At 49.0% G+C, this 14,936-nt stretch overlaps 1 protein-coding gene across 5 annotated transcripts in view; it reads left to right on the top strand.

The window, feature by feature from the left end:
• ABLIM3 (actin binding LIM protein family member 3) overlaps nucleotides 1–14,936 on the top strand; it is a 148,310-nt gene that overhangs the window by 89,838 nt on the left and 43,536 nt on the right. For all 5 annotated transcript variants that reach the window (XM_070569222.1, XM_070569219.1, XM_070569218.1 and 2 more), the window contains 3 exons: nucleotides 455–567; nucleotides 6,522–6,648; nucleotides 10,570–10,663. In XM_070569222.1, the coding sequence (XP_070425323.1) occupies nucleotides 455–567; nucleotides 6,522–6,648; nucleotides 10,570–10,663 (334 nt within the window). The remainder of the gene's footprint in view (nucleotides 1–454; nucleotides 568–6,521; nucleotides 6,649–10,569; nucleotides 10,664–14,936) is intronic.

Genomic DNA, 14,936 nt, shown 5'->3' with positions numbered 1-14,936 from the left:
TAGGAGCTTGAGACCTTGAGCCATGGAGCTCAAACTGCACAAATGCAGAGGGGGAGAGGGAGAGGTTATTTGTGGACCTCTGGATAGTGAAAGGAAGAAATTTTGGTAAGTTTGGGAGTTGAATGAGTTCTTCTTCAAGGAGAAGGAGCAACTCTAGGAGGAGTTGTTAACCTCTTTGTTCTGCAGATGAGAAATGGAAGTTCAATTCAGTGTCATGGTTTACCCAGTGTTGAAATCATGTTAATGGCCCCCGGGGTCCTCCAGTTCCAATCCTGTCCTTAACTGAGTGGTAAACTCAGCCCAGCCCTGTGGACAGCACTTGAATTTACCTGGGGCTCTAGAAGACAAGCTGTGTGTGTTACCAGAGAGCTTTGAGCACATGTTGTCATATCACCAGTAGACACAGAATCCCTCCAGAGAGGAGTGTTAAATTTCTCCCTCGTCCCCCTTGCAGGAAGCCTTTCCCCATTGGAGACAAGGTGACCTTCAGCGGGAAGGAATGCGTGTGTCAGACGTGCTCCCAGTCCATGACCAGCAGTAAACCCATCAAGATCCGTGGACCAAGCCGTGAGTCCTCCCCACTGGGCACCTCCCTGTCTGCAGGCGCCGTCACCCCAGGTTCCCCTGTCCCGCCTCCATTAACCGCTCCAGCAGGCCTGGAGGGAAGTGGGGGAGGTTCTCATCCTGGAGGATTCCTGAAGCATGACCCAGTTGGCACACAGCCCAGACTCACGAGCTTCCCTAAGCACAAAAGCAGGGAAAACAGGCTGCCCAACTATAAACAGTGATGACCTGTGCCACATATTGGCCACTTGGGTGGGGCCCTTCTGGGATGAGCTGGGTTCCAGATCTGACCTTCCCTCTAGATCCACGTTCCCAAGGGCACCCCAACAGAGCCAGTCAGGTGTTTTGCCACCAGTGGTTCTCGATGTTTATAAACTCCACTAAAAATGAATACGCTGATGTGTCTTAATAAAGAGGAAATGTGGGAGCAAAGCACAAGGGCTGTGCCAGTGTCTCTTAGAATGTGTTCCAGGGAGCTCTGCATCAGCTTCATGCAGAACTGGTAAAAATACAGATTTCTAGGCCCACTTGGACTTCTAGGAATGGAATCTAGAAATCTACACTCTTAATAAGCTTCCTGGGTGATTCATTCGCTGTTCCTAAGATTGAAAACCACCATCTAGGGACGAGGGGAACATCTGCCATGCCATAGTAAATGTTGTGTTTTCTCACCGAACCATAGATTTGGGAGAAATCTGAGGATCAAGAGTGTATCTTGGAATAGTCATTCTAATTTGAGTGTCCGTTCCACTCAAGTGTGTCTAGCAGTAAGATGTCTAAATCACTGTTCCCAGACATCTTGTCAGGCCGCTGCCTGCATATGCCCACACACACATGGACCCAGCCCCCTGGGTCTCGGTAAACCATGCTAAGTTCCAGTGTTCTTTCATGTTACATGACACTCTTGCTGGCCTCTTCAGCAGAATCAATGAAAACCCATTAGCCTCCTGTGCTGCGTCACTGTGCGGGTGTGGGGGCTGCTGGCCACAGCACCAGCAGAGTCAGCATGCTGGGGCTGCATCCGACCAAGGAGGGTGAGCAGGGAACACCCTGAGTCAGCAGGGCTTGGCTCCCAGGGGCTCCATTAGAGTCCACCCCGCGTGGTCAGCTGGACAGAAAGACAGGGGGAAGGCACCCTTCCTCATCCTTCCTTCCTTTCAGTTGAATCGGATCTGCTTGTGGAACGTGCAGAGCCCTTGCTTTGGCATCCTTGGTGATGCTCAAGAACAGTTTGCTGCTCTGAGCCCGTTTCCATCTTGAGTTGGCTGACTGCACACACTGCTATCCTTCATAACTCCTTGAAAGCATCATCCAGAATGACAGCAAGGCTGGGATGATAGGATGCAGGACCATGGCCCTGTGGCTGATGCTGCTGAGGTACCCAGAGACCAGTGGGACCAGGTGTGAGGCTGGAAAGACAGGCAAGCTGGGAATCAGGAGCCCGCCAATCTTCTGCATGATGCAAAGCAGTCACGTAGCCTCCCTGAGGCTCAGTTTACCTAGCTTTGTGGAAAGCAAATGTATTAGTATACAGGGAATCAAACTAACATCTGTCGTAATGTGTAATATGCTCTCTAAATATACAGTGAGGGATGTGGTTGGCTTGGGGTTTAATCTAGAAAGCACACCAAGGGAGGACTTGGAATGGTTCCTGGATCTGTTGTTATTTCTCTGAGCCTGTGTTGCATGCTACTGCATGCATCAGGGATCTCGGAGAGGTAGGAGAGTTCTTCAGCTGGGTGTGGGAGTCTCGCATGTGAGCACGTCCTCGAGGAGAGGCTGTTCAATGTCTCCACCATAATTCTGCAGAAGAGGAGGTAGAGGAAGGTGAGGAAGAATGAGTAAAAATGAGCAAGTGAGCACAGGGGCAGTGCCCGGGGGAGTACCAAGGATTGTTGTTCATCTTGTTACTCATGAAGTAAAGACATCAATCTGCGGATCTGTGATACATATATTTCATAGAAATGTTTTCTCCCCAAACATGGTCACTGTCGGTGCCGCAAAGGCAAGGTAGCTTCCTGCCTAGACAGAATGTTGGAAGGTCTGCTGACTTCCCCAAGGACAGAGGGAACCCAAACCAGATCTGAGAGAGTGCTAAGATGAAGAACATATCACTTAAAAGGAAAAAGAAGGAGGAAAAATTTGGTGTATTTTTGAACTACAGGATTGTGAAGTTTCATCCCTGTAGAGTGAATAAAGACATTCTTGAAAAGCAGGAGCAGTATCTACTCAAAAGAGATCAAAAAGAATACTTAGGAACTGTCAAGAGAGAAGAATTGTGTTGCTTGCCATAGGAAGAAGGAATGTTTCCTCACAGACCTCACTGAGAAGAATCAGCAGCACTGGCAACACCAGCATCACCATCATCACCACCATCCCTAACATCACCACCACTACCATCACCAACACCACCGTCACCACCACCATCACCAACATCACCACCACTACCATCACCAACACCACCGTCACCACCACCATCACCACCATCACCAACATCACCACCACTACCATTACCAACACTACCATCACCACCATCACAAACATCACCACCACCAAAACACCATCACCACCTCTATCATCACCACAACCACCACCATCACTATTGCACCACCATCACCAACACCACCGTCACGTCACCACTGTTAACACTGATTGACTCTTACTATTGCCAGGCACTGCACAGACGTCACTAGAAGAGTCAGCAGCAGTAGCAGCACCACCAGCACCACCAATACCACCACTATCACCACTGTTAACATTGGCCCTTACTACTGTCAGGCACTACACTGTTTTTTATACATAATATCTCATTTAATCATTACAACTCTATGAGAGGGATAAGAGTAATTGTTTTATAGATGAGAAACTAAGACTCAAAGAGCATAAATGACTTCCCCGAGGCCATACAGATAATAAATAATAGCAATGGGATGTGAGCCCAGGCAGTCTGCTTTGGAGCCTATTCCCTTAATGCCCTATGCCAGAGACGTGACGTGCTAATCAGGAAGGGTCCTGTCTTCCTGGATTAGTTGCCTAAAGCAAAGTGGGGAGCTTGCTGTAACTCACAAAACCCACTCATTTCTGCTAATCTAAGTGGAAGGAATGACGCAGTCAAGAAAACTAAAAATTGCTGTCTGGGGTCTTTAAAGACCTCAGGACACTGAGAGATTTGGGAGGAACAGGTGGTGGCGTCATACTTTCTGCCAGCTGAATGTTGTAATTTTGGAATAGAGGAACATATGAGGAATGGAGTGGACAGCTGGCTCTGCAGAAGCCAACCTGGGATAGAATGTGATTTTCCTGACCCAGCTTATTACACCAGACCCATGGGCTCCAGGATGGAGTGCCGGAGTCCACCAATGGCCAGGAGTGAAAGTTGGAGGAAGAAGGAGAAACAGGTCCTGATGAATGGTGAAGCCAGTACAGTTGAGGACCAGCAGTGTAACACGAAAAGAAAACCACAGGGAGAAGGCATCCCAGAATTCCCGGGATGAATCAGCAGGCCTTCCCTACATCAGGAATATTGCTTCTGGCTTCAAGTCAGAGATTGGATAATGCACAGAATATAGGTTAAAAACATGAGAATGCGAAATAATAATGACAGCAACCACTTACTGGGCACATACATGCTAAACACTGTGCTAAGCCCACGCAGGCCTGACTTCAGCTCCTCTTCACACCAGTGTGGTAAGGAAGATATCTAGATGAGGAAGCTGGGCCTTAGCATTCATGTGACTAGTATGCTGGGGAGCTGGAATTCTCCTCTTAGCCAGCCTCCCACCAGCTCACTCTAACCTTTCAGCCCAACCTCTAACCACTACACTGTGCTGGCTCCTAAATTTTAACTCAAGGAGCTAAATTCCTCTCAGATGTGTCACTGTAACTTAGAGAGACGGGACTCATTGCTAGAATGTGGCCACGAAAGGATATAGCTATTCAAATAAGTTTTGTTGAAATAGGGAATTGTTCTGTTGGCCAATGACATGTCTATCTCCATGGAATCCATGAGTGAATTTAACCAGTGGATGACCATATCAAGCAAGGCAAAGTGAAGTGTGAGGAAGGAAGGAGAAGAGAGAAACTATAGTTGCCTTTAAATATTTGAAGGAACTGTCACGTGGGGAAAGAGGTAGATTATTCTTGGTTGAATAAAATAGGAGTGACAAGGAGTCGGGTCTTGGCTCCATATGAAGACGGCAGTCATGACAATCTCACCAATCCAAAGGAAAGTGGACTTCCTCAAGAGCGGGGAGCTGCCCACCCCGGAGGCGACTGAGCAAAGGATGGTGCCACCTGTCAAGAATGCTGTAGACTCCTGCGTTGCATGGGATGTTTGACCAAATGCTCTGTGAACTCTGAGCCCCTCTGGGTTTAACACCATCAGGGGGGCTCACAGAGACACCAGTTCAGTATTTGTGGCCTAGAAAGCTAGACCAGATGCCTGGGTCCTTGGGTTCTTCTATACTGAGCATGGGAAAATCGCTTAAGATGCCTGTCTATAAAAGAGGAGGGGATGCCTGACCTCTCTGAATGATTATGTTCTGAAACCTGTGATTATTATCATGGGGGGCAGGGGAGGAGGGAGACTTATCCCAAGAGAAAAGAAAGAAAAAGAAGTAAATCCCAAAACCAATCTCCCAGCCCCCGTTTGACGGCCTGGGGCTTGAAGCATTTTGCAGTCGGAGACCTTACTGCCCCAAGCCCGAGCTAAGGGATGTTAGAGAGGCACTAAGCGGCCAAGAGCTGGGTATTGTGGGAGCTGCCTCGTATCAACACTTCATCAGGGCCCAGACCCTGCACACAGCCTGCTGGGCACACCCCCTTCCTGGACACCCGGACACATCGTCTTCTCTCCCAGAACTGGCTCCCAGCTGGCTGTGAGGGCTTCCAGCCAGCCTCTCCCAACTTGAAATGCAATTTCTTTTCTCCCCACTGCTCTAGAGTGAGAGTTTATCTTGCAACGCCAACAGGGAGGTTTGTCCTCTGGTCACCTTTGCCCCACGGCCCTTTCCTCCTCAAGAGTGGGTCATCCGGTCGGCTAGGCCCAAATTCCCAGCGTCTTCCAAGTACCCTGGACATGGGCTGCATTTCCTTCCCCTCCCCAGACATTGATTGAGCAACAGCAGATGCTGGGCCCCCCACATTCTTTTGGCCCCAGTGCCCATTCCAGGGTGATGGAGATGGAGAGTGAGGCCACGTTTCTGCTTTGGAAGAGTCTTGTCAGACTCTTTAATCCTTGCTACTTGGGGAGGCAAAGGTTTGGCATATAAGCACGTTGGGGAGGGGTGAGATGGTAAATCCTATCCTTTGCCTGGGTACTATAAGGTCTGCTCGTTCATACTTGTTCAGCAAATATGCTTTGAGTTCCTACTATGTGCCAAGCATGGTGCTGGGCAAAAGAATAGATTTAAGCACAAAACACACAAAACAAAGACACTGCTCTTGCCGTTGAGCGTATAGCCTAAGGCTGAGAAAAAATAGATAGTGAGTCTGTCCCTTGGAGCAGTGCTTCTCAAACTTTGCTGCCTAGGGACTCTTGCTAAAATTCAGGAGGTCGGGACGGGGCCTGCAGTGCTGCATGTCTGCAAGCTCCCGGTGATGCTGGTGCTGCAGGTCCCCAGGTCATGAGCTGAGTTAGCAACTTGAGGACAGCCAGAAGCCGTGCAGGGCCCCCTCTGGATGAACAGTGGTCGGGATGACAAGCAGAGAACTGTCTGGAGGAACGCTGGGAGTTCTTTCTTTCTCCCTCACACCAAGACCCCTTGTCTAGAAGCCAGGGCTCCGCTGGCCTTTTCTATCCCCTAGTAGAGCCTCTGGACAGGTGCCACTGCCAGGGTGGGAACCGCTGTGGGAAAACTGCTGTTCACAGAGGATTTCCTTGACTTGGGTGTGAGATGATGGCAGTGGTCAAAGGAGCCCAGGATGTTTTACTCAGCAGCATCCTCTTGTCTTTGCAGACTGTGCTGGGTGCAAGGAGGAGATCAAACACGGCCAGTCGCTCCTGGCACTGGACAAGCAGTGGCACGTCAGCTGCTTCAAATGCCAGACCTGCAGCGTCATCCTCACCGGGGAGTACATCAGCAAGTGGGTCTCCCCCTTTCCCTGCCTCAGCTTCCTGGGCTTCTGCATTCCAGCGGCATTCCCCCTTTAGCCCTTGCCTGAACCTCCAGCAGTATCCCCCTTCATTTCCATCCACCTACCACACTTCAGCCACAAGCAGCATCTCACCAGCTCCCCGGGTCCTCCCATGGTGTTTCCTCTGCCTGAGATTTTCTCCGTTCCTCACGTGCTTACTCCTTCCCTTCCTTCCAGTCTCAGGTCCCATACCCTCTCCTCCAGGGTGGCCCCATACCATCTCTTCCCAGCTCCAGTCCCCAGTACTGGCCCTCATGAGGCCCTTGTTCTCCCCTGTTCATTTCCTTCATACCGGCTATCACCATTTGAAATTGTATATCTATTCATGTTAACTTTTTAATAATGATAATAATACCAGCTGCCATTACTTGAGTTTCTGTTATGTACAAGGAACATATTAACTGCTGTGTGTAGATTATCATGTTAAATTCCCATCAGGTATTTATCCCCATTTAAAACTTGTGGAAACCGAGGGGGTAGGTACCCTGCTCTAGTGAGAGTATTTAATGTCTGTGCTCGCCAGGGCAGGGACTTTGTTTTATTCACTGCTGCCTTTAGCGCAATGCCTGACCCATAGTCAATAATATAGTCATTGAATGACTTTAACTGAGATGAGAGGAGATGATAAACACCAAAGGAGAGAGGGCCCAGCCCCAGCGACCTACACACTGCAGCACTAGACAAGCCCCCCTTGCTGGTAGGCCTCGTGACCTCATTTATAGACTCAAGTACCTAAAAGAAATTATGACCACAGACCCTCACAACTTTGACACTTTATGACCCCAGACACTTCCTAGGTACCACTCTCTGGCCCGGTGCTAGGACATAGTGAGCGTGTCAAGTTGCAGCACACGTGGTTTCTGCTGTCAAGAAAGTTATAGTCTCATAAGAGAGATAAGCTATATCCATAAAGAATTATGACACCAGGGATATGTGATAGGGAGCTCAAGATGTTTTATTCTTTAAGACTCTTTTGGTCATAAGTGACAGAAAACCCAACTCAAACTCACTTAAAAGCAAAAATGGGAGCTTATTGACTCATAGAAATGGGAAGGCCAGAGGCATACTGGCTTCTGGCATGGCTGAATCCAGGGGCTTAAAGATGTCATCAGCACTTTAGAAGTCTCTCTCTCTCTTTCTGTCTTTCTCTGCTTCTCTCTCTCTCAGCTCTGCCTTCCTCTGTTTTGGATTCATTCTCAAGCAGGCCCACCCCAAGGGGTAGCAAAATGACCACCAGCAACTCCAGACTTGCATTCTATCAGCTTAGCAAGCCCAGTAGACTTTCCCAAGAATTCCAGCAAAAGTCCCACAGCCACCCCTGATTTGGCCACCGTTGGTGACCCATTTTTAACCAATCACTGGCCAGGAGAATGTGAACCTTAGAGCCAGAGGGCAGCCCTCTGTGATCCACAGTAACCGTGAGTGGGAAGCGCTGGCTCCCGAAGGAAAACCTCGGCGAGGGTTTCTTCTACCAGCGGAAAGGGAGATGGAAGCTGGCCAGACAGCACTGGTCTGTGTCAGAGGTCTGAGTGAAGGGCTGTGAATATTCAGAGAAAGGAAGAATCACTTTCTAACTAGCAGGAAGTGGAATCTGGAATCTGTGAGAGCTTCATGGAAGATAGTGGCGTTTGAGCTGGACCTTGAAAAGGGGGCCAAGTCTTGAAAATGCAAAGGAGAGCTTCTAGGCAGAATGCTCAGCCTGGGCACGGGCAGGGAGGTGCTGGATGCATCCACCCTGTTTGCTGGAGCTCAGGTGGGTGCACGGGTGAAGCAGGGTCCGAGGCTGCAGAGGTGAGCTGAGGCCACATCATCGAGAGCTTTGAATGCCATATTAGTAGGAGTTTGGCATTCCCCTGTGTGCCTGCCAAGTAGGGAGTGCCCTTAGTGAGTGGCCGGCCAGGAGTCCTTGAGTCTGCGAGCCTAAATCAGAATTCTCTGGGAAGTAAGGGTTTGCTGAGAGATCCTCTCAAGGAGGCCCAGCCCAGATTGCCCACCACACCTTGGGCCTCTGCAGCCTGGCTCTGGGCTCTTCATCTGTCTGCTGGCAGAGTGGCAGTAAGGCACTGGCTTGGCATCAACACCCGGGTTAGAAGCCCAGCCTACAAGACTTTGGCAAGAGACTCAATTTCTCTGAGTCTGTTTCCTCATTTATAAAAACGCGGATCAGACAAAGACCTACCTCATAGTGTTGTGCAAAGGCTCAGAGATCTGTGCTTTGTACCTAATAAGTGCGCAGTAAATATTGATTTTTACCATCTGCTGCTTTTTAGAATCATGTGTATTTCAAATTCTCCAAGGCCTCAGCAGCCCATGGGCCCAAATGAAGTGGTGTTGGCATTTATACCCAAATTCTGCTGGCTTATTGCATCCACCTCCTGACAAATGACTTTATCCCCCTGCAGACTCAGCCCCCACACCCACAGAGTGTGGAAGCATTGGGAGGGGTCGGGGAGCCTTGTCTCATGGGCTCACCAACAAGTCCTTGCCTGGTGGGCACAGTCTCACCTCTGGGCCTTTGCCAGGCATCGGTCGTTACTGCCGCTTCTCCTTCAGGAAATCACTGCCCACCCTGCTGCCCGGGCTGGGCTCCCAGAAATCCCAACATGGCAACAACTTGGAGATGGAAAAACGACATGCTTGTCCTGTAGGCTCTCTGGGTCTGAGCCAAGTTCTTTTACACCCAAAAGTAGGGGAAACGTCCCTCTCTCATCACTGCACTTTGTGTCATCAGCACTTTGGAAAACGTCATCAGATCTAGTCCTTAGAGCTAGGCAGGGCCCAGAAGCTGGGCTGAACTCTCTGATGCCCCCAACTATCTCCACGTTGGCCCTAGAAAGCTGAGCCCCAAACGTCCTCCTTGAAGACCCCTCTCAGCATCATGGGGATTCCTCTGGCTGCCATTTGCTGAGTGTTCACAAGGCCAGGTGCTGTGCCGAGCCCTGGACACCCTGGAGCCATGTCCTTTCATCCTCGTGACAACATAAGTGAGAAAGCAGACCGCCTGTGTTTGAATCCAGTTCTAGGTCATTCAAGTTGGGTTTTCTCATCCTCACAATGGGGAGACTGATACTTGCAACCTCACAGGGCTGTCCTAAGGGTTAAATGAAATAATCTCTGTAAAACCATCAGAGGGCCCGGCGCACACCAAGCAATAAATGTCAGTGGCTGGTAGTAGTAGGGAGTAGTATAAGAATAATTAATGATCTTATTGCTACCTGATAAGTTATAAGCATGGGGCAAAAAGTACCCTGGAGCACGTAGAAGGTGGTCACGGGAGGTTCATGTTACGTGCTGATCTAGTAGCACAATCAGATGATTCTTTCAGTACAGGTGAAATTCTTTATTAGCGGAGGAACCCTTCAGGATATGCACAAATTGATCACATTGATTACGTCCTGGTTTTCCTGGAAGGGAAACTGGAAGGGGCTGGAAGGAGGGTGAAGATTTTTCCCTTTGTGCTTTTGTAATATGCCATATGCAAATATTGCCTATTCTAAATAAAATAAAACAAATTTTTTAAATGATTTTTTTAAAGAACGTTTTGAGATACAGAGAAGAGAGTGGGTCTGGAGAATTTGTGGGGAGGGGGAAGAAGGAGAGTGGGAAAGGGACGCCCACAGCCAGCAGCAGACCAGTGGGTTCTAGGCACACTCCGGGAGTTTGTCAAGATGCAGATTCCTGGACCCCCCTCCCAAGAAGTCTCTGATTTCATTGGTCTGAGGGGTGTCTCAGGAGTTTGCATTTTTAACAAGCTCTCCCAGTGCTTCTCATCTTGGCCCAGTCCCTGTTGGCTGCAGATCCTGGAACCTCCATGTGACACCCCCACGAACCCCCCCAACTTCCTCTTCCTGTGTGGATTTCCTCTTGCAGGGATGGCGTTCCGTACTGCGAGTCTGACTACCACTCCCAGTTTGGCATTAAATGCGAGACTTGTGACCGATACATCAGCGGCAGGGTCTTGGAGGTGAGTGGGTTCAAGTAACCATGAAGGTATTTGAACAGGATAGCCTGTGACTCCAAAAAGTCGTCACTGAGAAAGGAGCAAGTCACCCCAGATCCCTTCTTCCATAGCCTCCACCTCCCCCTGCTTCCTGTACCCCAGCTTAGCTACATGACCTTGAGCAGATAACCTTGCCTCTCTGGGCACCCCCAAAATGAGAACCTGGACGAAATTATTCCTGATTCAGAAAATGCTGGGCTGAGAATAGGAGTTGCTTCTCTGGATTCAGACCCTGATAGATTACTGAGGAGTGACAATTAGGATTTTCTTCCTAACCCTGCTAGGGGATGGAAGACTTTTTTTTTATTTTTTCGGCATTTGGTAATGTGCTGATTTAAGAACCAGCTTGTCTAGCAGCTTGCTCCCTAAGCCCTCCTTTGGCTGGTCCATCGCCATGGCAACAGCTCTCCAACGCCTCCAATGCACAGCTTGCTCTGCCAGTGACAGACAACCTGCAGCTCCCTTGCTGAGCCCCTGCCTGAGCCCCCTGTCCACTGGTCTTCCTGGCCTTCCTTCCCACACCCTCTGGGTCCAGGAAGCTGTCTTCCTAGGCTTTGGGACCACCCACCTTGAGGAATTAGAAACAAGAAAGAGTTTGGTGCAAGTGAAAAACAGTAGCCTAAGAGTAGAAACAATTAGTTTCTAATATTGCCTCGACTGCTAACACATGCTCAGATTTTCGTGAATATCTTTGACTCTCTAGGCCTCAGTTTTCCCATCTGACAATGGCTGAAGGACAGCAGACTGGGTCAGCTCTTGCAAGCAGAATCGTTAATTCTGACAAATTGGCCAGTTGGTTGCGGTTACCTGGCATCAGCACTATGTCGAGAAGGATTCTGCAGCCATATCTGGGCTCAGCAGGAGAGCGTGTAGCAACCAGGAAAGAACTCTCTGAAGAGATGCATTGAAGCTGAGCCCTGAGGATGAGAAGGAAGCTGTCATGTGAAGAGCTGGAGGGAAAATGAGCTTGACCCATTCAGGGAAAAGAGAAGAAGGCCTGTGTGGCTGAATTATATAAATCAGGGCTAGGTGGCGGTGGAGTACATCATATAAGGCATACCATATAGGGTTTTGTAGACCCATTTAAGAGTTTGGATTTTATAGTAAATGCAATGGAAAGCCATTGGAGAGTTTTAAACCAAGTTGCAACGTGATAAGGTTATGTTTTTAAAAGATAGGGAGTCAGAGAGAATAAGATAAACAAATGCACAGAGTTGATAAACTATTAAGCATTTCCAGGAGCGGGAGGAGCCCAACGTGGAGGATAAGGCATGAAACAGGAGCGCCGGCAGGGTGTTGGGCCCAGGTTTCCGAGGGCTCGCTACTGAGGGAAGGAGTTTGTATGCAATTCACTGAGCAATGGGGGTTGAGGAAAGATCAGCCAGAAGTGACGTGCTTAGAGCTGCACCTTTGGGAGAATAACGTGATGTACACAGGCTAAATGTGGAGGAAAGAAACTAGAAGTGGGAGACCAGCAAGGAGGCCATGACGCCAGAAGGAGTCAAGAGGTACAGTAGCAGTGGAAAGGACAACCACCCTGTCTCAAGGGTTATGGCAGTAGAATTCCAATGCTTTGCCACTGTGCGACAACTTGTAGACGTGAGGACTGAAGGAGAAGAGGCCAAAAGTTGTACCAAAGAGTCAGGCCTGGGTAAGAGGTAGTCTGTTGTCACCATCTGCAGAACTGGGGGTGGCAGAGAAAGAAGCTGATCTGGGCAGAAACACAGCGAGTTCCGTTTGGGATGGGTTGTGATTGAAATTCTGGGAAAGTTTCAAGAAGGCAGTCAGAAATGTGGAGCAGGGCTCGGGAACAAAGCTCAGGCCTGGAGGGACCAATCTCAGAAATGCTGGGATTGGAAAAATAGCACCATGGGAGTCATCAGGATTTCCGAGAGAGAGGAAGCGGGCTGAAGGGAGCCTTGGAGAGTGGCTGCTTGCAGGTGGCAGAAGGAGGCTGAGGAGTTATCAGAAGAAGGGCAGTCAGGGAGGTGGGGGAGAAAGAGGGAGGGGCAGTAAGAGAACAGAGCTTCAGAAAAGATGGCAAGGTCAGTCAGAGTGTTGGTCAGGTTCGCCAGAGCAGGTAAGGACTATGTGGATGGAGAAAAAGCTCTGGGGTGTGGGGAAGGGTCACCTTCAGGAGTACAGTCTCTGGGGTCTGCAGGATTGTGGGGGAGAGGCATCTGCACTGTAGTGAGGTAAAGGGTGGGTGGGATGAGAGATCATAAAAGCAGACTCTTCTTTCAGGAAGGAAAAACTCAATGGCACACAGGACTGTAGACGGGAATTCGTCTCAGCTGCTCTGACATTCTGTCGGCAGTGGGTGTCTTTTCCCGCGTGTTCCTGCCGTTTAGCATTGTGGGAGCCTCCTCTTCTGAGGCAGCTGTTGTGACTGGGTTTCAATTGATTCCCTTTGCGTGAGGCTCCATTAACATCTCGAACGTATTGATTTTTTTTCTTAGAGCTGGCAGAGACTTTTAGCAATCAACCAGCTCACCCTCCTCGTTTTACAGATGAGAATAGTGAGCCACAAGACATGTGATGTGTTTCCAAGGTCACACACAGTGTTTCTGGTGGAGACAGAGCTGAAATCTAGGACTCTAGGCTCCTATATCCCACACCGATGCCCACAGCTCTCGGCCACTCGGGGTTCTCTGAGGTAGTGCGATGTCATGAAAAATACGTGGCTAGGGGAAAACACACTTGGGTTCTAATTTTACCACTTATAGCCATGAAACCTGAAGCAAGTCATCTTCTCTGAGTCTTAGAGTCTTTATCTAACAATGGAGAATACTACTGTTATTTAACTCCTAATGGACATATTAGTGTGAAATAATAGAAAAAATATAACTGGTCTCTGCCCCAGTTCCTGGCACAGAGCTCCTAAAATCTTTGTACTTTCCTAGGTGATATGAGCTCTAGGAGCATCTTTAGTTCTAATATTTGGTCTTTGACCTGGTTCCTGACACAGAGCTCCTAAATCCATTGGAATTTCCTGGGTGATAGGGTGTCTTTTCTTCTAACGAAGTGACTCCTGATGGGCTCCTGGTTGAGGGCTGGTCACCAGAGAGACCAAACCATGATTAGAAGGTTAAAACTTTCAGCCCCATCTCACATCCTCCAGGAGAGAGAGAGGGACTAGGAATTGAGTTAATGATGGATCATGCCTGTGAAGTGAAGCTTCCATAAATATCCCAAAAGTACAGGGTTCAGAGAGCTTGCAGGTTGGTGAACACGTGGAGGTGCTGGGAGAGTGGGGCACATGGAGAGGGCATGGAAGCTCCACACCCCTGCCGCATACCTTGCCCTTGTGTATTTCTTCCATCTGGATGTTCGTCTGTGTCCTTTATCATATCCTTTTGTAATAAACCAGTAAATGTGTTTCCCTGAGTGCTATGAGCTATTCTGGCAAATTGCCAAACCCAAGTTGGGGGTCATGGGAACCTCAATTTATAGCCAGTCAGTCAGAAAGAAGTACAGGTAACAACATGGGGCATAGAATTGGTATCTGAAGTCTGTTTATGGTAGTTGAGAGGGACAGTCTTGTGGGAGTGAGCCCTTAACCTGTGGGATCTGACGCTTTCTCCAGGTAGATAGTGTCAGAATTGAGTTAAACTGTAGGACACTCAGCTGTTGTCCCAGAGAATTGCTTGGTGTGGGGGAAAAAATCCCACACATCTGGTATCAGAAGTGCTATGAGTGCGGTAGTAGTGTGGGAGTAAAGGACACACACAGGAGTGTGTTTTTCCTTTACAGTTAGGATGTTTTTGGTTACAAGGGCAGAAGCTATACTCAAATGGCTCAGGCCAAAAGGAAATTTACCAGCTCCCGTAATAAAAAGCCCAGGAGTAATTCTCTGTTCAGGCACAGCTGGATCCAGTGTTCAAACAAATGCATTTGGAATATCTCGCCATCTTGGCTCCACTTGCTTCTGTGTTGGCTTTATTCTCAGGAAGCCTCTCCTTCATGATGGGGAAGTTGGACACCAGGTGTCCAGGCTACATCCTATCAGCCAGTATCCCAAGTGGAAGGAGAGCTGCTCTTTTCTAACAGCTCAGCAAACATCCTGGGACTGGCTCTCACTGGACAGTCTCAGGCCCATCTCCAAACCAATAGCTGTGACCATAGAGCTGAAATAGCTTATTGGTGGGGTCAGCCCTACTTAACACGTGGACTGATTTGCGAAAGGGTGGTCCCACCCAGGAAAGGCCTGATGCTGTTTCTGGAAGAAGAGGGCAGG

The sequence above is a fragment of the Equus przewalskii genome, chromosome 13 (assembly GCF_037783145.1).
Source record: "Equus przewalskii isolate Varuska chromosome 13, EquPr2, whole genome shotgun sequence".
Lineage (NCBI taxonomy): Eukaryota > Metazoa > Chordata > Mammalia > Perissodactyla > Equidae > Equus > Equus przewalskii.
The sequence above is the reverse complement of the archived record's forward strand: the minus strand, read 5'-3'. Positions and strand labels throughout refer to the sequence as shown.